The sequence below is a fragment of the Dermacentor albipictus genome, chromosome 4 (genome assembly GCF_038994185.2).
Source record: "Dermacentor albipictus isolate Rhodes 1998 colony chromosome 4, USDA_Dalb.pri_finalv2, whole genome shotgun sequence".
NCBI classification, from domain to species: domain Eukaryota; kingdom Metazoa; phylum Arthropoda; class Arachnida; order Ixodida; family Ixodidae; genus Dermacentor; species Dermacentor albipictus.
The window spans coordinates 88,636,073-88,660,085 of record NC_091824.1 but is presented as its reverse complement, the minus strand read 5'-3'; the positions used below and the strand labels follow the sequence as shown (position 1 = coordinate 88,660,085).

At 44.6% G+C, this 24,013-nt stretch overlaps 2 protein-coding genes across 2 annotated transcripts in view; both read right to left on the bottom strand.

Moving 5' to 3' along the window:
• The window catches only part of LOC135901154 (facilitated trehalose transporter Tret1-like), a 207,567-nt gene extending 201,624 nt beyond the window's left edge, over window positions 1–5,943 (bottom strand). The window contains exon 1 of the mRNA XM_070537223.1: window positions 5,803–5,943. The gene's annotated coding sequence lies outside the window, so the exon portion shown is untranslated. The remainder of the gene's footprint in view (window positions 1–5,802) is intronic.
• The window catches only part of LOC135901186 (uncharacterized), a 790,538-nt gene that overhangs the window by 60,173 nt on the left and 706,352 nt on the right, over window positions 1–24,013 (bottom strand). The window contains exon 6 of the mRNA XM_070537224.1: window positions 17,671–17,774. Coding sequence (XP_070393325.1) covers window positions 17,671–17,774 — 104 coding nt within the window. The remainder of the gene's footprint in view (window positions 1–17,670; window positions 17,775–24,013) is intronic.

Sequence of the window (24,013 nt, the reverse complement as noted above, 5' to 3'; positions counted from 1 at the left end):
TAGCCTGGTTAAGTCTTGGTTTCACTTGTTAGCATTTGATTTAGTTGTAATTAATATACTTAGGTATACAATTATCGTTAAGCCAGGCATGATGGCTCTGCATAGGTCGGTGGCTAGACATGACTGTGATTAGGCTTGAGTAGACACGCAATGTTCGACGGTGCGATGCCTGTTAGGCCACAGAGAAAGCGCAAATGCTAAACATACAAAGAGACGCCGCGAACATGCGCGTCATTGAAGCACAAACAGAGAGGGCGCAAACGCGGTCGCTACATTGATCTCGACAGTGCAACGCCTGCTGAATTCCGGACCCTCTGCAGTAAAGCAGCTCGCCGGACGATATCCGTTGGGTGGTCCGATGCCGCGTGGCGACGACAGCTCAAAGCCTCCTGCTCCCGAGCAGCGCTCAGAGAAAATGGCCCGGCCTCTCTCTAATCCATGGCCAACTCGCACTAACTAGGCGATTGCAGCGCACTTCTTAGACAGGCGCGCGGCGAGTGACGTTTCAGGCGGTGACCCAGCTGCGCAGAGCGTATGCGTCAAGCCCGTAGCGGCAGCTTAGCTCGGTCGGGTGCGTTGCCAAGGCTACGGCGCAGCTGCGGTCAAATGAAGGTCAAATTACAGGCGAAGGTGAAACTCGGCTCGACGCGGTTAGCAAAGCTTTCGCTTTGAAACTATCATCATCAGCAATGGCTCAAGCATCGTCGTCTTCTATAGTTGGCTGCGTTGCCGCTCATCATTCCAGCATAAAATTTCATTTCTCTTCTGCCGTACGGGGAGGCCGCGTTCAGGAGGTTATGAGCCATTGCTTCAGGGGGCATGAACCAGTCATTGTCTTACGTGACGGACTCATTTAATAACAGAGGTTGTACGTAAATGTTTGTGCATACCTATATTACCACGATGCACGCACAGACAAGGACAATAAAAAGGTTCGTACCTTTGTTTAAAATTTTGGGTGATATCTGTGCTGTCTCTGTGCTTCGTTGATCATCCACCTTCACAGAGTGAAATGGCTGAAGAATATTCTGGTTTATTTTTCTCTCCCCGCGCGGCCTCCGCCGCCGCTGCCGCGGATGGATGGATGGATGGATGTTATGAGCGTCCCCTTTGGAACGGGGCGGTGGCTTGCGCCACCAAGCTCTTGCTACTATGCTGCCTAATATCCTACCTAGGTTAACCCATGAGAAAAAAAAAACACACTATGAACTACCACGTCCAAATTTTCTGATACCCTATTGCGAACTGTGCTTTTGTACGTCTCCGTCCTTTGTCGTTTCCCTACTTTTCTTCCACCAATCCTCCAATCGCCTCTTACTGATGTCTATTGCGGACCTGTTTGCTTTACCACTGCTCCCACTGAACCCAAGGGCTTCAAGGAGGCCAGTGGTGCCTAAATCGACCGCTGGATAGATGTCTTCACATTCTAATAAAATATGCTCCGTCGTTTCCCTAGCTTTACTGCAGCAAGCACATGCTTCTTCTTCCTTCTTATATCTCGCTTTATACGTGCGTGTTCTAAGGCATCCCGATCTCGCTTCGAAAAGTAATGAGCTTCCCTTTGAGTTATCATAAATGGTTTCTTTCCTAATTTCGTTTTTTCCCCTTAAGTAGTTACTCATGGCAGGTTTCTTTTCCATTGCCGCTACCCATGAGATTAATTCAGCCTCTCTGACTTTCCGCTTGACCTTCTTTGTTGCTGTGTTGCCCACCCCACAGGCCGCGTACTTGCTGGTAAGCTTCCTAGTTCTTTTCCTCCACTGTGAATCAATGTTTTGCCTGTACAGATACCTGAACACTCTCCCAGCCCATTTACTTTCCTCCATATTCCTCAGCCGTTCTTCATACTCAATTTTACGGATGTGTGGGGGGAGTGCCACCTGGTGGTGGTGCAAGGAACCCCGCGGTGGTGGCATGGCGCGCGTCAATCGCTGTGACTGGTTGGCCAATTTGGAAAGAGAACAGCCGCGCAGCACCTACGGTCACGAAAGCCCGGAAAGGTGTGGAAAAAAAGAAGCTTCGCTTTTAAAACATTATTTTCAAAACCTATGTCGTGATTAGCGCTCTAAGACTGAAAATCTTCCCTCATGCTGATATGTATACGGTGGAGAAGTGTTGTCCACGAAGAGGACGTTTGACCCAGGTCGGCCGCTGGGGCCCTCCATTTCGGTATGCTAGGAGAAAGCGCGTGACATTGTAGCATGCTGGCTCTGGGACAGTGCCAGTGTGGACGTGGGCTAGCGTGGGTGCTAGCCGCTCACCTAGCAAAGAAGCGTATTTGGATCTTATGAAGTAGAGCCGCCATTGACAATGCGGGCATGACATCTGGATAATGCGCATAGACCGTAGGGAAACCGTTGGCCTTCATCAGCACCCAAAAAAGAATTAGGTAGATTTAGCTTGACGGCTAGCATCCGATCCACTCCGACTAGCGGATGCCCTACGGCGTGGTATGCACACCGCTGCTTATCAGGAACCACAATGTGTGTACGGACGACGCTACCACTTGCCCTGTGTGTGGCAGAGCAGACTAAGTGGGGTGTGGTGGTGTGTCCACTTGAATTCATCGCTTTTGCAGCCAGATGCACTGGGTGTCTCAGGAGATTTTCTAACGCTCTACGAGTGGGCCGTGCATGTGCCCGAGTACAATTAGAGCACGATGTCGGTAGCGCGGCGACATAAAATAAATTATGGGGTTTTACGTGCCAAAACCACTTTTTGATTATCAGGCACACCGTAGTGGAGGTCTACGCAAATTTCGACCACCAGGGGTCCTTTAACGTGCACCTAAATCTAAGCACACGGGTGTTTTCGCATTTCGCCCCCATCGAAATGCGGCCGCCGAGGCCGGGATTCCATCCCGCGACCTGCGACATAAAATATTACCACCAGTATAAACGCATGTTGCGAAAGAACGCAAGTGTGTTAAGCGAAAGTGGGCTTCTAAAGCTTCTATTGAGTCAGATCCATACGGCGCTCAACTCGCAGCGTGAGCGTCTAGGTGCAAACTAATCCTGAATGTCCACTTTTAGCGGCGATAATTCTGCAATATGTGTAAGCAACATACCTTTTCTTAGATGTAGACGAAATAGCTCGATGTCGAGCATCCCCAAAAGGAGACAACCCCGGAAGCAAAAACCTAGTTTAGAAGAGAGGCAGCCAAAACAATGCGCCAACTTCCTCGTTGGATAAGGCTCAAGTTCTCTCTCTTTCTCGCGTTCTTTCTACTGCAAACATGAGTTAGCACTGCTGTGTGTAAACACGTATCGACCTTGTGCCGGAGCTCCAAAACATCCACGATATATGCGGATGATGCGTACAAACAATGAAGTGGCGATGTTGCTGAAAATCCGAGGCACAGACGCCTATTCTTCACAACATCACTGCGTTCTCTACTACTTTTTTTTAAACGTTCCATTTTCTTTCCTTGGTAGTCCTCTTACATTCGGTGGTCTCTATGCTACTTTGGAAGCCGATCCCCTAAACTGGATGACTTTAAAAGTGGTTTCGACCAAATGCTTGTTCACGGCCTTCTTTTTTTAACTTTCACACTTCAGTGAGACGTAATAAAATTCTTTCCGTTTCGTAATTTTTTTGCATACGTTTACGCTTGTATCAGTTATTATTATTTATGTTGATTTTTATAAATAGCGCTTATTACCAAGCACTACTACCTGCCCCGCTATTTCAGTGCCTATAAAATTCTTCTGCTGATATAAGGTCTCGGCTTCAACTTCCAACCACACTGGCCGCATTTAGATGGAGAACACCGGAGTACATAGACTCGGTTACAAATTAAAGAGCCACACGTGGTCAAAAATATTCTTGAGCCCTCTACTAACACTTCTTACACGGTCCTCGGTACAGTAGGGGAAGGTCAACCTGGTTATGTTTTAAGGTGGCAGGCCGCACACGCACACACATATACAAAGTTTTTAAAATCAGGATCCAGGATTTAAATACTCTTTGTTTCTTGAATAAGCATGTTTTATCTAGCTTACTCATATATTTAAGCGCAGAAAATGGTTCAGTTTATTTTTGGCAGGTAATTTTTCTCATGGAATGTGGTAAAAGTGTAATCGCATCACCAGTGATAGGTAACTAATGAATCGCTAAATTGAGTAAAGATTTGATATTGGCGTAGCTAAGCGGGAGATCTGTGCAACGAACAAAGTTCGATAGAATTTCATAAATATTAAGAAACTAATGATAAAGAAACTGAGCACAGCAAAAAAAAAAAATTGCCAATTTTGACCAAATTTATTTCCAAGTGAGCTCTAAATCCAAAATTTCTATCAATTTTTTGTTATATTTTGTTGTACACATCTCTATATTAGAAATGAGTGTGCAGAATTTCATGTCAATATGTTAATTTAAAAATGAAGTTATTGAAGTTTGCGTAACACGAGGTGCAGCAAGGTCTTGTTTTTAGATAATCGTAAGCAAATCTTGAAACCATATGAAAGATGTGAACAAAAAAAAAACTACACCGAGGGCTAAAACGCTCCAGCTTCATAGCTACAACCCCACTGAGAGGCACTATAATCTCTCTTTGTGTGTGAGGCTGCTCAGCGACACATTTATATAGCAGCTCAAATTTTATAGCTACAGGATCTGATGACAATAGGCCACGGGAAACACACCTACGCCTTCCAAAATATTAGTGGTAGGGCACAATTCTGGAGGAATGTGAAATACATCGTGATGGCGGGTAGAGGTGCATACTGTCGAGGGCGACGCAGAAAGATTGCTTACGTGTAGTTGTTACCTATCGAGCAGCCTGTGGTGTTAGACGGCCTCTGAATGACGGGTTAGGGTATTAGTTTACTTTCTTCTTTAGTTTTGAACTGAAGCCGCGGTTAGCACACCTTTACGAAGAATATATTGTATTGTCGCTGTTTCTTCTGTAGCGTAAAATTTTGTGCATCAGAAAATGACACACGCACAAAAAAATCCGCCTTTCCTACAGAAGCCGACAGGGAACTGACACAGCGCTTCTTGTCTCATAAATATCCACCATGTGGTCATTTCTCCTTCAAGCCTACGTAGGCATGCCTGCTGTCAAGAAAACCAGAGCCGCAAATCAATTTCGGTTCGGCCCTAAATCTTCCGACAGCCATGGGAGCCGTCCCTGGAGCTTAAGTCAGGTCCATTTTTCAGTGGGCCTCCGAAGAGGCGTCATGCAGCGATGCACCAACGATGACGCATCTGTTTTATGTACGATTCGCCTATCCTTCGCTAACCTTTCAAGTATACTTCTCTGTGATGTCGGGTTCAACACATTGATATCGATGCCGAGCTTCCTAGCTTCTTTTTTCTTCACTTTCGCTCTCATACAGTTTCAGCTATATTAGGCTGCGCATGTCTTGACACGAGATTCTCGCTTGCCCTATATAGGATGTTCGCCGTCGCGATATGCATCATAATGGCATTTCACATTCGAGTAATATCAATGTAACGGTGTTGGTGGCCCGACTTTCTGGAATTCTATAGTGGCCGTCTTTTAATGCTCGTGTTCATCGCCTGTTCAATATCTACATGGTGGTTCAATTGTCACCAAATATTGTTATTTGTGGAATACTGTGTGGATAGGCACTCTTTGGAGCGAGTGTAATGCCTGCAGTGGTACAACAAAACATGCGCCACCTTACTCCTCTACACTCCTTCGGCCTCCACTCTAAAATTCTGCAAAAGAATAAGACAATCCTTTTCTATAAGCAGACGTAATAGTATTCAGCGCTCCTTCAGAAACAAACAAGAAATATAGTAAAAAAAATCTGAGCTCATCTAAGCACTTCTTACCAGGTGTGTAGGCGAAAGCATAAATATTTAGTCCAAGGCCACTGACAGATCGTTCGAGTTATAAACTCCTCGCGGGCGAGTGAGCCCGTTGAAACGCTTGGAGGAGGCGCTGGTTTAGGCCAGTTGGTAAGACACTCGGCTTCTGAGCGCGGTGTTGTTAATTCGAAACTCGCTATCGCCAACGTTTTTCCTAGCGAATTTATTCTGTTTTTTATAAATTTCCTTATTGCGGTTACCGAGGAGAAGTAGAACGCAGGGCGAGTGGTTGCACAGGCAAAAAATCCCACGGATAACAAAGGCCTTCGAGAGCGAGGGTGACGTGACGTCACGGCGATGCCCTCTCCCCTGACGCAACACCTGGCGCTCAAGTGCGGCAACAGCTGCCCCCTTTCAGAAGATCTGCTCGGCCGAGGCGCGCACTCATCCTGGCGTCGCAGTCGGTGGGAATTTAGGTGCCGTTTCGCTGTTACTGACGGCTGCTTTTTCGATCAATGGGCTATTTGATGCTTTCGCATCAATCATAAAGCGCTCATTTGTGTCCCAGAATGAAGACTTCGATACGCTCACTCTGTTTTTATAAAGAAAATGGCTTGGCAGATTGAAGACCAGCGACAAAAGCAATTAAGCGACGAAAGAGAAGAACAAGCACTAGATGATTGATTACGATGGAATTGTATTTGTTGGTTTACTGTTTTTACCTGCTCATCTTTTATTTCACTGTAATAGAGTGTTTAGTTTTTCTATGAATGCGCTATTTTATTTACTCTTCAATAATATATGTCTCATAATTGTGTTTTGTTTAATCTGATCACTCTGTCACGTAATATTCTCGTTCTTTTTCCCGTCTTTTCTTTTGTTTTTGGGTGTGCGTTTCTGTTCCTCTATTAAGAAATTCTTCAAAGCTATCTGTTGCCGCCCCAGATTTGAACTGTTGCTTACGAGGGTACGTGCCATAACCGCGGATCATCATTATCACGATCACAACAGTCCAAAAGGCGAAATAACCAGTCGACCAAAAGGACAGCATGAAGGCATATGTGTTCTGACCAAGATAACCAATTCCCGGGCCTCGTTGTATTATCGTCCTTGATACAGTGTTCGAAAGCTAGAGCACGGTCAACAGAGAGGAGCCATTCATCTTACCAGTGACGACCCTCCCAACATCCATCTACCTGCACACGAACGCAATCGTATACTGGCGTTGATGGCCCCCTGGGTAAAGGAAATGAGCTTTCCTTGCATTTGAGGCTCGCACGTCGCACAATAAAAGATGCGGTATGTGGCCCAGCGGTCTGGTTTGTGGTTCCTTTGCTGTGCCGCGCTGTTTCAAGCTGTTGCTTCAACAATAATCAGATGGCCGCAGCGCATAACATTCATTCCGCATATGGAACTGTTTTTCCGCAATTGAAAAAAAAATTGCCAATGCAACTTGCCGAGCCTGTACAGCTCCTCATTCAGGTCAACATTAAATTCTTCTCTACTTATGGTATAATCTCCATCAAACGTTTCATTGGTGATTAAGCGCTAAATGTGAGATAAATGCGTTAGCATTACGGCTCGTTTATATGAGGTCCCGGATTCATGATTTAAACCGTTTTCACCGCAGTGCGAATTGCTGTGCAGGAGCTCACCCGACACATGTGCTGCCGCTTCCACGAGCGAGAAGTAACTGACGCTGGCCTGGAGCAGACCACCGTTTTCTGTGACCGACAATTTGTTTTGCTTGCCTTTGTGCTCTTAAACATCCACTAAGACATACACAGAGTAGTGAAGTCACAATGCAGTGGATTGACGTCGCAAAATTCTGAGCGAGCACCTTTTTCGACACATATAACCCACTTATCTTATTCACTATGGAGTTTAAAGTGCCAGTGTCGGTGGGATGCAAAACAGTCTGTTCTCTATACGGAGAGTACGTCAGCCGCCAGTCGCCATCTCTCATCTATGAAGTCTGACAATCATTAATTTACTTTAGCTTCCGTTTTAGTTTGGAGTACAACTTGTTCTCAACGGTTTGCAACATGATCAGAAATTAATTAAAAGTCGGGAAAACGTTAGCACATGAAACAATACATTGCTCCATGAAAAAAAGAAGATTTGGTATGTCCGGCGCTCGTTTTACAAACGCTGCCCATGCATTCCTCGGTAAATCAAGCATTGTATTTTTTTTTCTGGGTGGACTGCTTACATAAAATAAGCAAATGAGCTTGGAGAATTCAGTGCTTACATGGCCATTAATCATTGGTTGCACCGGAATCTGAGGACGGGTTCCCGAAAAATTTGAAGAACGTACCAAAACAAGCTGTAAAGTTTTAAGAAGTGCTTCACTATGGGACGCTAATTTCAACACTGAGCGGACAATCGCCTACCATAATCACCTGAGAAGCGACAGCGATTAATCTCACTTTCTAAGGTTTTCTTCGTCATGAGATATTACCTCGCCGGGAGCTCCGACACCTGCGGAGATATAATAAATCACTTGGAGTAGTAAAAAAAGATATTGCCTGTTCATGCATGCGTCCATCATTTGTCTTTGCTCTTAAGCTGTTGCTCCCAAAATTGTGAAGCAATGAGTTTGCCGTGCACCTAGTTATATCAAGATAGTGCATATTTAGAATGATTATGCAATGCATTAAAGAGGTACATTGAGGAAAAACGAGGACAGAATCAGTAAAACAGGGGAGCGAAGTAATTTATTTATTATGTTCTCCGACGAGGTAAAAAATCAAGATAATCACTCTTTGAAATGTGACATCATTTCCGCTGGAATATTTAGCTACGCAGAAGTACAACGACATTCTACATGTATAAATGGCAATATTGAACATGTATGTATGTGTTATATAAGTTAAGTGCTTGAGTATCGTAGACCATAGTTTCCATCATTCTGCTTCATAGCCTTACGTAAAATAAAGGATACTACTACAATATATGTACATGAAGCAATGTTACGGTTGTGAGAATATTTTAGTGATGAGGACTGACGCCAAGCGGCAGATAGCGAGAGACCACGAAAGGGGCATCGGTCTGTTATTCTCTCCGCTGGATGTTACTTCCAATGCTTCATCCGCATCGACGCACGGAGACACAGCTCGTCTCGCAAACAAAACATTCGGCGTGAGGAGTCAGTCAGGATGCTGTTTGGCAATAGAAACATAATTAGGCAAGCTACATATACGTGACCTGGGTCATCGATGAGTGTCTGCCTCGGGCAGCCGCCCAAGCTACTTCGTGGGTCTCCTCATCGATATGATAGAGGACAATGAGCGCTCCAATATAGCAAGTGAGCAGCTTTCAGCGCAATTGCGCTCAAAAGTCTATACAAGCATGGGAGGTCGCCAGAAGCCAAAATGACGCGTCTGCGTCCAAAGTAAACAGGCAGAATTTATGCTCCTCTGAGAAAGCCACAGTTCGTAACCGAGAAACCCGCCTTGGCTTTTCCGCGCGACAAGGTCTCCCGCGATTTAATGATCGTCATATGCACAATAAGAAAGGATAGTGTTTGATATATAAGGTGGCGGGTGAGCTTAAAGAATAGACGTGGACTGTAGCCAGCAGTTTCCTGTTCAAAAGCGTAGGCATCAAAAGGTAATCTTCTGGCTCAGTGCTTGCGATCGTAGCCAGCAAACGTAGAAATCGGGTTGATAACTGTTCGTGATCTCGTTCAGGACATTGTTTTGAGAATGATAAGGCGTTCACTGTCCCAACACGGAAGAACAGAAGTGGAGGTCCAAGTTCAAGTTCTTGCTTCGCTTGTGGCCTAAGACATTTTGTCTTGGCTTTTTCCATAATGATACAGCTAATGATATCCATGTATAGGTGTTCGTTACATTCCGCCAATCTTTCTTTTGCATGAACAATGACACAGATATGATTCCTTCTTAAACATCCCTTATTAAAGCAACACTGTTGACGTGTTTTACGGAAGTGAAATGTTATCCTGATGAGAATCCACATCCCTTTGCAAATATTGTCACGAAGGTAACAAGCGAAGCCTTGGCAAAACGGCCTTATCTTAATAACGGCTGACACTTGTAGTGCGCGTGTGCCACTACGCACGTTGTCGTTGTCGTTCAAGTGGCCGGCGGCCACGGGTGACAGCCTACATCGTGTCATTTGTCCCCTCTCAAAAGCGACCATCCCAGTCAGCTGGTGCAGATGATTAGGCTAAACTGATGGGACAGCTCTAATGGCAAAGTTCGTCACAGAAAGCCTAGAGTTACCACAACCCTGCGCAGGAAAGCGAAGGGCTCGAAGGGCGCACTTCCCTCGCGGGCGTAGTACGTCTTTATCCGTAGTACATGCGTAACTTTGGGACGGCGACGTCGTCGGCTCAAGCGAGAATCAACACTTTGGGGCACGACCTCGTATTTTACATTGCTACGGTGGCGCGCCACCTCGTATGGGCCGAAGTATCTTCGTAGTAATTTCCCCCAGAACGCAGGGTGGCGGGCAGCTGCAAACTCTCACACCTTATCACCAGCTTATCTCGCGTCATTATTTCGTACAATAATTAAAGCAGTCTAATAAGGCAATAATTTTTATTCTATAACGGCTGCTTTCTGATTGGGTAATATTATTTTGCCAATATCAAAAGTGCTTAGTGCACTTGAAGTCATGAGGTGTTGCCTGCAAAGGGCAGCAATCTTTTTGAGTAGAATATCTTTACTATCTTTTATTATATCGAGCGTTGTTTCATTCGCTCCTGCAACTTTTCCTCCTTATATATTTTTCAAAGCTCTTCTAACTTTATGCAGAGTTAAACGCATGAATAACGTTTCCTCTATGACACTACGTGTAATCATGATTGCAAGGCTGTTCAAGGTCCTGCATATGTTAAGTATAAAATGTTTCTGCTGTCCTTATTATGTCATTCATATCATTCACAATAGCTCCTTCTTAATCACTGAATGCGATTTATTTTCTACTAAAACCAAGCTTCTTCCTTGCTCATTTCGTGCTTCCCTATTCTTTGATGCTTCCTCAACCTTTACAATGCTACAGCTTCAGATATAATCTAATTTTGACTTATTTTCTATCTGATAATCGAGCCAGTTTCGTCTGTCTTTCGGCTTTCAAAATTTGAGCTAACGAGCACAGCGGAATATGAAAGCCAACGCGGATCGCAGCGGGTGATAAAACACACGAGGAGGAAAGCGGAGGAGGAAGTTGTACCGGAACCATGAGACGGAAAGCGGTGAAGGAGGGTACGGCGAAATGGTGAGAAGAAAAGCGTATTTCAGCGATGGCGGCTAGGAGATGGCGCCACAGTAGCGCGCGTCGTCTGGGAAGTCTGTTGGCGACGGCTGCTGTGAATCGCGCCCACGCGTCACCCAATCGCTGGCTGTCGCGATCTCCAGATTGGCGAGGCAGTCGCGCCCCACTTCGCTCCGTTTGGAACGTGCTGCAGGCGGCGGTTTGTCGGCGCCAGCCAATATATCGGGAAATGTATACACGTACAGGGCTGCACTCAAATTTCTCATTGGGCAGCATCGTTATCGCCGGTGATTTTTTTTTTTATGAGGTCCATTGGTGCTAGGGAGAGGTTACTGGCTTCTTGCCTCAGTGCCTCTTGTTCGACTTAAGTTGCGACCTGTGTAATTTGTTACAACGAAGTCATATTCTACGCTTAAATACTGTCCTTAGCCTTCTATTTTAAAGGCCGATAATAGTTCGCCAGCCCTAGACACGATTTCTCCACTTTTCTCTCGACTGGTACCCAGTTGGTTTCATTCTAACTGAAATTTTTCCCTTGGCTTAATTAGATTGGAAACAAGCCTAGCCATGTCTAACTTGTGGTCACTGCCCCTTTGCCTTCCTTCATACCTCTATACGCTGTACAATAATGGGTTTGTACAAAGTATTAAATTTGTTTTGTTGCATGTTTCCCAGTGTGACCCTTCTTTATGTAACTCCTTTTCCAGAGGAAGGCACTCACTATTCGCCATCGTGTCCTTTCTCCCAGCTTACCTCGTCTGCTCTTTCTAGAGTGAATGAGATAAATTGACACGCCTTATACAATAATTTCTGCACTATAAATCACCCCTATGTGTAAGTCGCTTCCCCACAATTCGCGGGTTTCGAATAAGCAGGAGAAGCTTATTTTAAAGAAGGTAAAGGAGGAGACGTCGGCTTGGAGAGCGTGTCCCTAGACTGCTACTCCTCATTGGGGTAAGTGAAATGGGAGACACAAGGAGAAGTAGGTGGCACGGGATAATCATATGGTACAATCAGCTACTACATACACGTTGTCCAGTACGCGGATGTGCGCTTTAGACACACTACGCGCAGGATTAATCTTGTCTTTTCAGAACGTTATTGCGCAAGCGCATTTCATACTGCTTTCATGTCTCAAAAGACCTGCTTTCACATGTCCCGGAGACGGCCGTCTAAAGCCAGTCTCACACATAAAGTTCAAGAGTTATCTTATGGTGTGTTGGGCATGGTCAACTCTTCTCCACGCGCCTAGAATCTTTTCTTCCGAAAAGGAGCGAAAGTCCAAAGAGTCAACACTAAACTCAAGTGTCCTTCGCTCGGCCGCATGTTGAAGGAACACGCAAAGTATATGATATATTATCTCCAGGGTGTAGCTGACGCTACAGTCAGGTCCCGTGCTCGTCCAGTCTAATGAAGGTATCGGCGAGTGTACGCTACAACCGAGTCGTATTTGACGAATGAGTGTTTCCTGGCCTATTCACATCCGATGTGCAAGCCGAAATCGCAAACGAGCGTCAAGTCTATCGAGCCGCTGTTGCCGATGTTCGCGTTTGTTCCCTCATCCTTTTGACGCAGTTATGAAGCAAGACGTTGATGCCATACCCGGCAAAATGAAGTTTTATAATTTTCTCTTCAGTGTGTGCCATTTTCGCAGCCACGTCAACCTACGCATTTCCAGCTATTCCACAATGGCTAGGAATCCATTGCACACGATGGCACGCTCGGATTGAGGCGCCTCAGCAAGCAGAGCCACGCGGTCGTAAAGCAGGGGACTATATGCGTTTCTGTGCGTTTCTTCCAGACGTACGTCGAATGACTTGAGAGCTTTTTTCTTAAAGCAGATATGGGCTTCGACCAAGATAAGTCACGGTCGATGGTGAGTCTGAGAAACTTGTAGTAGGTTATCGAAGGTATATACTTCCCATCAATCATAACGAAGTAGCATGCCATTAACTTCCATGTAAATTATATGGCTATGCCCTTTGTCGGTGGGAGCTGTAGTTCACAATTATATAGGCATGTTGACGTTATTGACACTGCACGCTGTAGTTTCATTTTTATTGCAAACGCGTTAAGCTCGCGGTCCACATGCAGGTGTCATCTGCGTACACAGAGACCGAGACAGTGCTTACGAGTTCTTTGACGAGTCCAACCAGAGCAAAATTAGGTAAGCTTGGACGAAGTACACTTCCCCGAGGCACCTCAGGATAGACGGGATGGTTCCTTGTATCACCGTCTGGAGTTTTCATAAATATCGTTCTCTCTTGGACATAGCTATCCACTGATCCAGACGGCCACCAATGCCGTATTCTTCAAGGGCCATTAAAACTGCATCATGTAGGAAATTGTCAAATGCACCCTTCATATTGTTACGGAGAGAAGATAGGTTTGAATATATTTCCAGGGTATTTCCAAAGCATTCACTGGCATAAAAGATGCGAGACAGTCCGTGTGACATCAGCCAGCGTTGTCGTCTCCTGTAGTGTCGTCCTCAGCTTCGTCTCTGGATGTCCTTGGTAACAAAATCAAGAAACGCAACAGTCGTAAGAAAAAACCATGCGTTCCATGGTTTTTCTTATAAAACTGCCAAGCACCACCAGTCAGCAGGAGAGCATATCCTGGGGTGACTTGCTTCGTTTCAATAATGCCGCGATCTTACTTGTTTTCCATTGTGCAGGCGCAGGTCTCAATGCCCAAGAGAGATTAAAGGCAGAAGCTCTTCAGTCGCTAGAAGGTGCAGGAGTGTCTTGATTGAGATATCGCTACACGTAGCTCTTGCAGTGTGAATGGAAGGTCGAGACGATAGTCCGTTGTTGGAGGCGCGCAGCTGAGCTGCGAAGGTACCGCTGTTGTAGAGCCGGAGAAATACAAGCACAAATCACTGCAAGCAGTGAGAAGTAGATCGCGGGTTCTGAAGAAAAGAAATGTATAGATGCTTCACTGGTGTAGAACACACGCCTAGATTACCTCCGTCTGCATCGTGAAACGCGATAATGTACGCTTGTACAGAAGTCGCATAATTGCGTACTTACCTATTTCCGAAATTTTCCGCACCGTAGCGTTACCCATTCCGCAAATTTCCACAGAGTAGCTTTTTATGCTTGTTGGTGCATGATTCGAATAGCAACGAATAGCGCAGAGGACGAGCCACTAAAAACCAGACACAAACGAACAGTGCGAATGAATTTCCGTAAATAAAAGATTCACGAACCCCAATTTCTTGGCAAAATTAACTTCAAGTAACACACTTATTAGGCGCCAAAAACCAACATTTATGGCACTTCACTCGAATCCATCGAAGGCCTCGACGCAGTCAAAAAGTTCAGCTGCTTCGACCAGCAGCGTCGCAGAGTCACCATTGTCGGTTTTTGAATCACATTTAGAGACGTTGTAGGTACGTCGCGTGCATTGCTTCTGTACGAAGATGAGCTCGGAAAAACAGAGGCTCATATAGGTCGTGGCAGCGTGCATGCATTTTCGCGCATATAAGTCACCATTGTAAAAACGCAACGAAGAAAATGTTAAAAAAAATATCCGCGACTCATAGTAAAAAAAATACGGTAATGAAAGATATGCAGACGAGAACAGTCCAGGTGTAAGCGGTATGGCCCATGCAGTGCGCTAAATAGTACTATAAACCTCAAGTAGAGCACTTCGCTCTAAAACCCTTAAACACATAGCCCTTGCAGTGTAAACCTTCTCTCGCTTGTTTTGTGTTCTCCCTATTCCAAACTTTGTCACTTAAATCGCCCATGACTACAGTACACTTACTTCTGCCGTTTCTCATAGTCAATTCAAAGTCGACATAAGAAATATCCAATTCGTAATCATGAATGGATGTTGGTCCACGTACTTATTAAACGTATTGCTCTCATATGCCTTCATTATACCAGCTGCAACTTTTCACTTAATCCTTCAAAATTGTTTAGTGTTATCCCCTATGTTCCTATAGCTTTAAATTCTGCCCCATAATCTCTTTTGTTGGAAGCCACTGCCACATTAGACTTGCAGCCCTTTATACATGCTTCACCAGCTTTCCCAACATCGCTAAGCCCAGTTACATTCCAAATAACCCTGATAATTTCTTGGCTCTTCTATATCCTGAATGAAGTCAAAACACAACGCTAACATAACGAGCATTATGCAAGCGCACTGACAACAAGCAAGTGGACGCAATTAAGCTCTTGTTTGTGTCCACTTGTTTGTCTCCGTCGGTGAATGTACTTACACAAGCCTAAGCGTGTCTCGTGTACATGGCCGAACGTCATCGCTTGACAAGCAACAACAGCCGCCAATTTTATGTCAGGCGAGAGCACCAGCAGCAGAAATTGCGCTAACGTGACGATGCGTTTCTACGGCACGAGCCAACCGGCATGCAGAAAAGCAAGAAGGCACGTATAAACGTGCGTAAATAGTCTTCCACACATAGGTACTCCCTAACGCCCATGAAAGCGCCATCATGTACAGGCACTCAATGTAAGCCGGGCATTGGAAGCGTGTCACACGCAGATTCCGGCGCATTTTCTAGCGCTGTCGAACCGATGTTCGAGCCTAATGGAGCGGACGTCCTCTTGAGTAGAGTCGCATCAAAGCAGGTGAATGAAAGGTTCTCGCTTTTTAATGAGTCCTTGTACGAAAGCGTTCTGTAATTGCGACAAATGACGAGTAATTAGGATAATGGCGGTGCCTTCATTAATGAGGCGCAGGCCGAGCATTGCCTGGCAACGGTGCCGATAAGCGATTGCTCGCAACTAGTGCCCCCGGCGGTTCTTTGCCGCGTGCATAAAGTGTACAAAAGGAGAATTCACTTCCGACATTCCATGAACGCCATTATTGCTCTTATACATGCTTCGCAGCAGGGTTTCTTCTAATCAGATGCTGCACGTAGTTACAAGACAGCATTTGCAACTGTTGTGAAACTATTCAACACACATCGCTGAGGGTGTGGATCAGCTGCCAGATAACAAAGCACGTAGGACACCTTTAACATTTGGAACAGGTCAAGCACGGCATAGTTGTATTGCACAGCGCAACGTCTGACCCCAACGTTACGCTTCAGTTGCCGATTGTTTCGTTGACTCTATGGCTATATTTTCCGCATATACGTTCGCAGATTTGCACCTTTGTCTACGTACAAAGTTGCAGCGTTTATGCAAAGGGAACATAACGCGTTATTCAAAGAGGCATGAGCATCGCACATCTAAGCGTAAGTACTGCCGATTAATAAGCCTGGCAGTAACGCCTAATGTGTCAGCCAACATCAAGGGTGAATGTAAAGAACATATCACTTTACGGAGCGTGTATTAAAGGCACTACAAGAAAGCATGAGAGGTTGTATAGGGATAAAACATTACGAACAAAAAAAGAAAAACAAACAAAAAGCACGTTTCATAGTGTGTGAAAGGACGCCAATTAATACACGTTTCAATAGGTGGCGTGTTGTACCCCCTTACCCCGGGATTGCCTAGTATATATGAATAATTATTATTATATTAGTAAATATTATGTAATTAATTAATAAGCATCAATGGTGAGTTTCTTATGACTTGTTTGCAAGCTACACCACGTGTAAACTTTTCACATTTGTCCCTTCGAACCATTCCATGTGCCTCTAAAGCTAAAAAAATCGTGCTTTAAGAAAGCGGCTATTAAATAAAATTACGACATTACAAAATAAGCAGACATACTTTGTTTAACCAAATTTCACGATTACCGTACTCCTTCTGCCAACATAACAGACTACATGGCAGCGAAGTGACTTTTCTTCAACGTGGTATACATTCCACACTAGCGTATATACAGTCCCAGTATTTCTGCTAGGTTGTTGCCGTTCTTAATTAAGATACCGTTCCTTAAAAGGAAGCAAAGAATAACTGTCTATCATCTGCTTCATATTGCTCTCCTGCCTACCTACGTCAACCATTCAATCTTTTCGTAGAGGCAGCGCACTTCTGTACGTTCGTACAAACAGTAAATCTTACGAACACGAGTACTGATTCTTCGCTGCCTTCGCGTAATTTTACGGATGGCAAAGTTGCAAAGAAAGCCTTCTCCTTATCAATATTACAAACGTTTAGAGGTGTGCATGATGATGATGATTTAGTGGCAACCCCTTTGAAAGAGGGCAGGGACAAATATTCACCTAGCCTGCTTGAGTTACTAATGTATGGTATATCAATGCTTTTTATTTTAACATTCACGATCAGAGACCACCGAGCGTGTCAACTCTGTTGTTGACAAAACATCTACAGCGTTCCTTGAGCCAAATGCCTAAGTTCTGACGCCAATTTCGGTAATTAGTGGTGACACGAAATCCACATAAATTATGCACCTCGAGTCCCCGAAGCACGCAATATTGGAGCAAGAACAATTACTGCTGCTCGAGGTAGAATTATTTCTTTCCTGATATTCCAGGGGTCTCCCTAAAACTGCTCGCGTATGCTCCGGTCTCCGCTATATCTACCTTCTCAAGCAATAATTAAGACTTCATCTTACCTTGTGCCGCGAGAGTTTTATAATGTCAAGGTATTTATGGTGGCATACTAACAATACCTGCCCTCAGTGCGGCGATTCAGCTAATTTAGAACATATGCTCTGGTGATGCCCCTCGTTACGAGGCACAGATCAAGCAGAACAGTAAAGATGGAATACCTCACTGCAAAGCTCGGACTTCGGGGACCAAGTTTGGGCCGTTCAGAGAATCCACGATGCGGCGGCCAGGTTCGGCCTGCCCATCCCAACGTGGGAGCGGCCCACTGCACAAGATAATCACGTATCTCAGGACTCATAATAAAGTTTTTCCATCCATCCATCCATCCATCCATCCATCCATCCATCCATCCATCCATCCATCCATCCATCCATCCATCCATCCATCCATCCATCCATCCATCCATCCATCCATCCATCCATCCATCCATCCATCCATCCATCCATCCATCCATCCATCCATCCATCCATCCATCCATCCATCCATCCATCCATCCATCCATCCATCCATCCATCCATCCATCCATCCATCCATCCATCCATCCATCCATCCATCCATCCATCCATCCATCCATCCATCCATCCATCCATCCATCCATCCATCCATCCATCCATCCATCCATCCATCCATCCATCCATCCATCCATCCATCCATCCATCCATCCATCCATCCATCCATCCATCCATCCATCCATCCATCCATCCATCCATCCATCCATCCATCCATCCATCCATCCATCCATCCATCCATCCATCCATCCATCCATCCATCCATCCATCCATCCATCCATCCATCCATCCATCCATCCATCCATCCATCCATCCATCCATCCATCCATCCATCCATCCATCCATCCATCCATCCATCCATCCATCCATCCATCCATCCATCCATCCATCCATCCATCCATCCATCCATCCATCCATCCATCCATCCATCCATCCATCCATCCATCCATCCATCCATCCATCCATCCATCCATCCATCCATCCATCCATCCATCCATCCATCCATCCATCCATCCATCCATCCATCCATCCATCCATCCATCCATCCATCCATCCATCCATCCATCCATCCATCCATCCATCCATCCATCCATCCATCCATCCATCCATCCATCCATCCATCCATCCATCCATCCATCCATCCATCCATCCATCCATCCATCCATCCATCCATCCATCCATCCATCCATCCATCCATCCATCCATCCATCCATCCATCCATCCATCCATCCATCCATCCATCCATCCATCCATCCATCCATCCATCCATCCATCCATCCATCCATCCATCCATCCATCCATCCATCCATCCATCCATCCATCCATCCATCCATCCATCCATCCATCCATCCATCCATCCATCCATCCATCCATCCATCCATCCATCCATCCATCCATCCATCCATCCATCCATCCATCCATCCATCCATCCATCCATCCATCCATCCATCCATCCATCCATCCATCCATCCATCCATCCATCCATCCATCCATCCATCCATCCATCCATCCATCCATCCATCCATCCATCCATCCATCCATCCATCCATCCATCCATCCATCCATCCATCCATCCATCCATCCATCCATCCATCCATCCATCCATCCATCCATCCATCCATCCATCCATCCATCCATCCATCCATCCATCCATCCATCCATCCATCCATCCATCCATCCATCCATCCATCCATCCATCCATCCATCCATCCATCCATCCATCCATACATCCATACATCCATACATCCATCCATCCATCCATCCATCCATCCATCCATCCATCCATCCATCCATCCATCCATCCATCCATCCATCCATCCATCCATCCATCCATCCATCCATCCATCCATCCATCCATCCATCCATCCATCCATCCATCCATCCATCCATCCATCCATCCATCCATCCATCCATCCATCCATCCATCCATCCATCCATCCATCCATCCATCCATCCATCCATCCATCCATCCATCCATCCATCCATCCATCCATCCATCCATCCATCCATCCATCCATCCATCCATCCATCCATCCATCCATCCATCCATCCATCCATCCATCCATCCATCCATCCATCCATCCATCCATCCATCCATCCATCCATCCATCCATCCATCCATCCATCCATCCATCCATCCATCCATCCATCCATCCATCCATCCATCCATCCATCCATCCATCCATCCATCCATCCATCCATCCATCCATCCATCCATCCATCCATCCATCCATCCATCCATCCATCCATCCATCCATCCATCCATCCATCCATCCATCCATCCATACAAGGGGTCACGAAAAGCAAGGGCACTACGCATTTAGGTCTTTTCACGTCAGGCCCTCCTTCGATCCAACAGCGTCTCAATACATGCTGTCACATTAAGTGCTAGCTGAGCTTCGACTGCGATATTTTCCGCGCATTGAGCATCTGTGGTGGCCTTTACGTCATGTTAGAGAATTGAAATTTTGGTGGATCAATGTATACCTTTGCTCTAAACACAATGTACGTAGTACTCGAGACAAAATAAAGTTACATAAAAGCTGCTATGAGAAGCAGTTCTTTCGCTGCCAAAGACAAACTTTGTCGAAATAATGACTGTAGTACATTGCTTGATCGACCACTGTTGATTAGTACTTATTACTCGCTCACACAGCTAATTTCCCTGCTCATGATTATTACGGTGTTGACAGCCTTAAACCCTAGCTTACTTTCTCAACAGATATCTAAATACTTTTACGGCTTTTTCAGTGACACGCAAGTAGGTGAATAATAAGAAGAAGAATAAGAAGAAGAATAAGAAGAATAAGAATAAGAAGAATAAGAATAAGAAGAATAAGAATAAGAAGAATAAGAATAAGAATAAGAAGAATAAGAAGAATAAGAAGAATAAGAATAAGAATAAGAAGAAGAAGAAGAAGAAGAAGAAGAAGAAACGAAAACTAAGAGAGAAGGAAGCGGGGATGAAGACAAGAATCGATAAGTGCAATCGGCCTACGCTCAGTTTGTGCCTGCTTTGTTCTTTGCACAACGCTCATTTTCTTTCTGCCTATGATGTCGGTTTCACAAATCTAGACATGCGAACGAAATGCGAAGTGCTAACTGTAACTGCAGCACACTTTTATTCTCAGTTAAATTTTTTGCACAGTACCCGCCTGAGAAACATTTGAAGGCCTTGCCAAACAGTATGTTGTCGCTGTGGTTGTGTCCAGCAATTCTTGTTCTTTTTCCTAAGCAATGACGCTTTCGTACTATCAGAGATTGACCAATTGCAATTGTTTAAGGCCTCTCATTGCACTCAAACGAAGACAACTTGAGTGCTGTCTAACCGCCATCACGCCATGTAAAAAACACGGATGGCTTACTTATGAATACAGACCTGTATTCTAAGTTTCTCTGCGAGGGATCAAACCTTTGAAAAGTATGTGAATCCGGATGATGTCTAATCTTTCTTTTGCAGCGTGATACCTTTTTAAGGCCATGCAGCCCTCATGATTTCGGCTTCGTCGATGTTATGGCGGCACAGTTGGTTGGAGCGTCAATTTTTAAAGTCTACATCCTGATTTCAGTATCGTTTTCGTTATTCCTACTACTCACTTTTATTTTTGTTCTATTTCCTCCATGACATGATAATCATATACAGGAAAGCTAATACGAAGGAGGCTAACAGAGAAAGCGAGAGAGAAAAAAAGAACTTTTGTTTTGAGCAAGCGCAGACTCAACCCCAGGAGGGCGGCCTGCCTATTCCAGGTAGCCGTTGGCCATGGCCACTTCCCGTGCCATTCTTCCACGTCACCTTGCCGCAGCAGCTAGCGTGCTGCGACAACGAAGAGTGCAAAGCCGCAGCGCGCTTACTGCCCACTGCTGGGTGACGTAAGCAGAACGTCGCCTCGAGGGGCACGGCTTTGCACTTGCTGCAGCCTCCTAGTTTAAGTTTCGCATGCTCTGATAGCCAAAATTCGTTGTGACACAGTTCCTCAGGCACTCACATTTTTTCAAGATTCAAAAATTGATACGACTTGCACGGACAGCTGGGTTCAATTGCCAATTACAATAGGCCCACTCAAACTCAAAGTTTAAACGTGAATTGTTTTTTTTTGTTAATTAGCGCCTAATTACCACGTACCACTCGTTACCCAGTGGCCCTCAACCACTGATGGCACGTCCACGAAGAAATCACCATTTTATTTCAGAACGGTTATCTTGAAATATCACTTAATATATTCAAGAAACACCCTGTGTACTGAGTTTTACTTCGTCCTTTTGTACAGTGAAGCTTTAAGGACGCTCAGCACCCCCTCTCTCGAACTTGGTTCGAGCCATTACTATGCAGCATGTAGAAAAGTTTGTATCGGCTTTTGTTGTAGTGGCACCTCTTAGTTCTCTTTTCCACTTAGGATCATCATTTTGTACTTTCTTCTCCTCATGCAGCAATTTCACTTAAAGCAGAGTTCGCTGGAATCGGCAAGAGACCACTCAGCGCCATTTCCATTTCACTTTTTCTCACCGCCGCCATGGCACGATCCGAAAGCAAGCAATAAGCCAACGCCTGCCAAAATGCGGTGAAGAACGTGACCTCAGTGGTGCTTGTCAGGACAACCGTTCGAGCGAGCGTTTTCCGAAAAAAAGAAGAATACAGAACTGAATAAAGCGCAAAAGTGAAGTGCGCGAAAATCGGAGTTATAACAAAGCGTCCACCGAGAACCAGACCAAGCTGACTGCGAGGTTCTTTTTTTTCTTGAAAGTGCGAAACACCGATTTTGATTCAGAGGAGCCGAGTCGTTGAAAAGGGACTGTATAAACGAGCGCGTCCATCTACAGAAGCACGAAAAATTTAGTAGAGGTGTGGGTTCGACCAGACGTGAGCGACCAGTAAGGGGCATGTCATCGGGCTGCTGACCATAAAGTGTCGGGCGCACCTCTAACAGAGGAACCTTTACCGCTGACGGAAGCAAGGGCCATGAGGGTTGTACATTCTTTCTTTGCAGTCTTTTCTTGTTCTTGGCCTCTTTTTTTTTGAGACGAAAGACCGCTACATTTTTACAGAAGTCATTTGTGTAAAAAAGAAGGAAATCAAGAAGAAAAGGAGGACGGAGAGCGAAATGTACAAGGTGCACCACGCTCTTCTGTTTTGACTGGATTCACACAGAAACTCGACGCATGGCAAGTCCTTAAAATTCTTGGACAGTAACCACCACCTACAGATGTGCAGAGATGTTTCAGTATTATTGCCCTTAGTTACGCCCATGCATCTCACAGTTAAATGTTTCTATTCCTCGTTTATTTCTTTTCGAACTTGGAAAATTATAAACAGCAGAAGCGTACTGATGAGCCTTCGGCCACCTATAATATTGCTGACAACAATGGGAGCTATTAGGCGCTTACTATACTGCCTACGAGGCGCCACATTGGCCGCCATGCCTTCTTTCAGAATACAAATTGTAACTAACGTGAAATAGCGCAGTGCCTGGGTATAAGCAATGATTGTCGAATAAATGCTTCCCACGTACAGCAGTCACTGCGAAATCATGAAGTAAGCAAATCACAACTAAACAGCAATTACATGAGGGGATTTTCCCGGTACGGCAACAGACTATACACAATGTGCAGAACAATGAAGAAGCATCATCCTAGATTCAGTGCAAATAGCGTCTTGAAAGCAAACACACACACACACACACACACACACACACACACACACACACACACACACACACACACACATATATATATATATATATACATATACATATACACACACATATATATATATATATATACATATACATATACATATATATATATACATATACATATATATATATATACATATACATATACATATATATATATACATATACATATACATATACATATACATATACATATACATATATATATATATATATATATATATACATATACATATATATATATATATATATATATATATATATATATATATATATATTCTTATTTGATTCCGTTTCTAGCTTTTCGAACCTTGATCGCTACGAAATGCCTCGCTGTGACAACTTCGATGATTACTGTTATAGAATATTGCAGGTGCGATGTGTGACGTACACGAGTATATAGGAGAGCGCAAATATTTGAAAATAATTCAATTCACTTCGATTCCCTTCATTTCAACAGCAAAATGTTCAGGACCATTAAAAAGGTACCTTTGTATAGCTTGACGCTATAAGATTGCAAACTAAGCTGATTACAAGCCTGAACACTGCATAAAGTAAAATAAAAACTTCTCATAAGGTTTACGCTAGAATTGTAATGATTTCAACTGTCAGGTATAGGACACGTAAGAGAAAAAATATCTGTGCTGAGACTGACTGACTGACTGACACACACACACACACACGCACACACACACTCGATATATTTATTTTGCGGTATCGCCTAACTATTGTAAAAGAACAGGAAGGTCAAAATTCTATTCCTCAATTTCACGCCGGAATCCCCGCATCGGCACGTCAGTAGG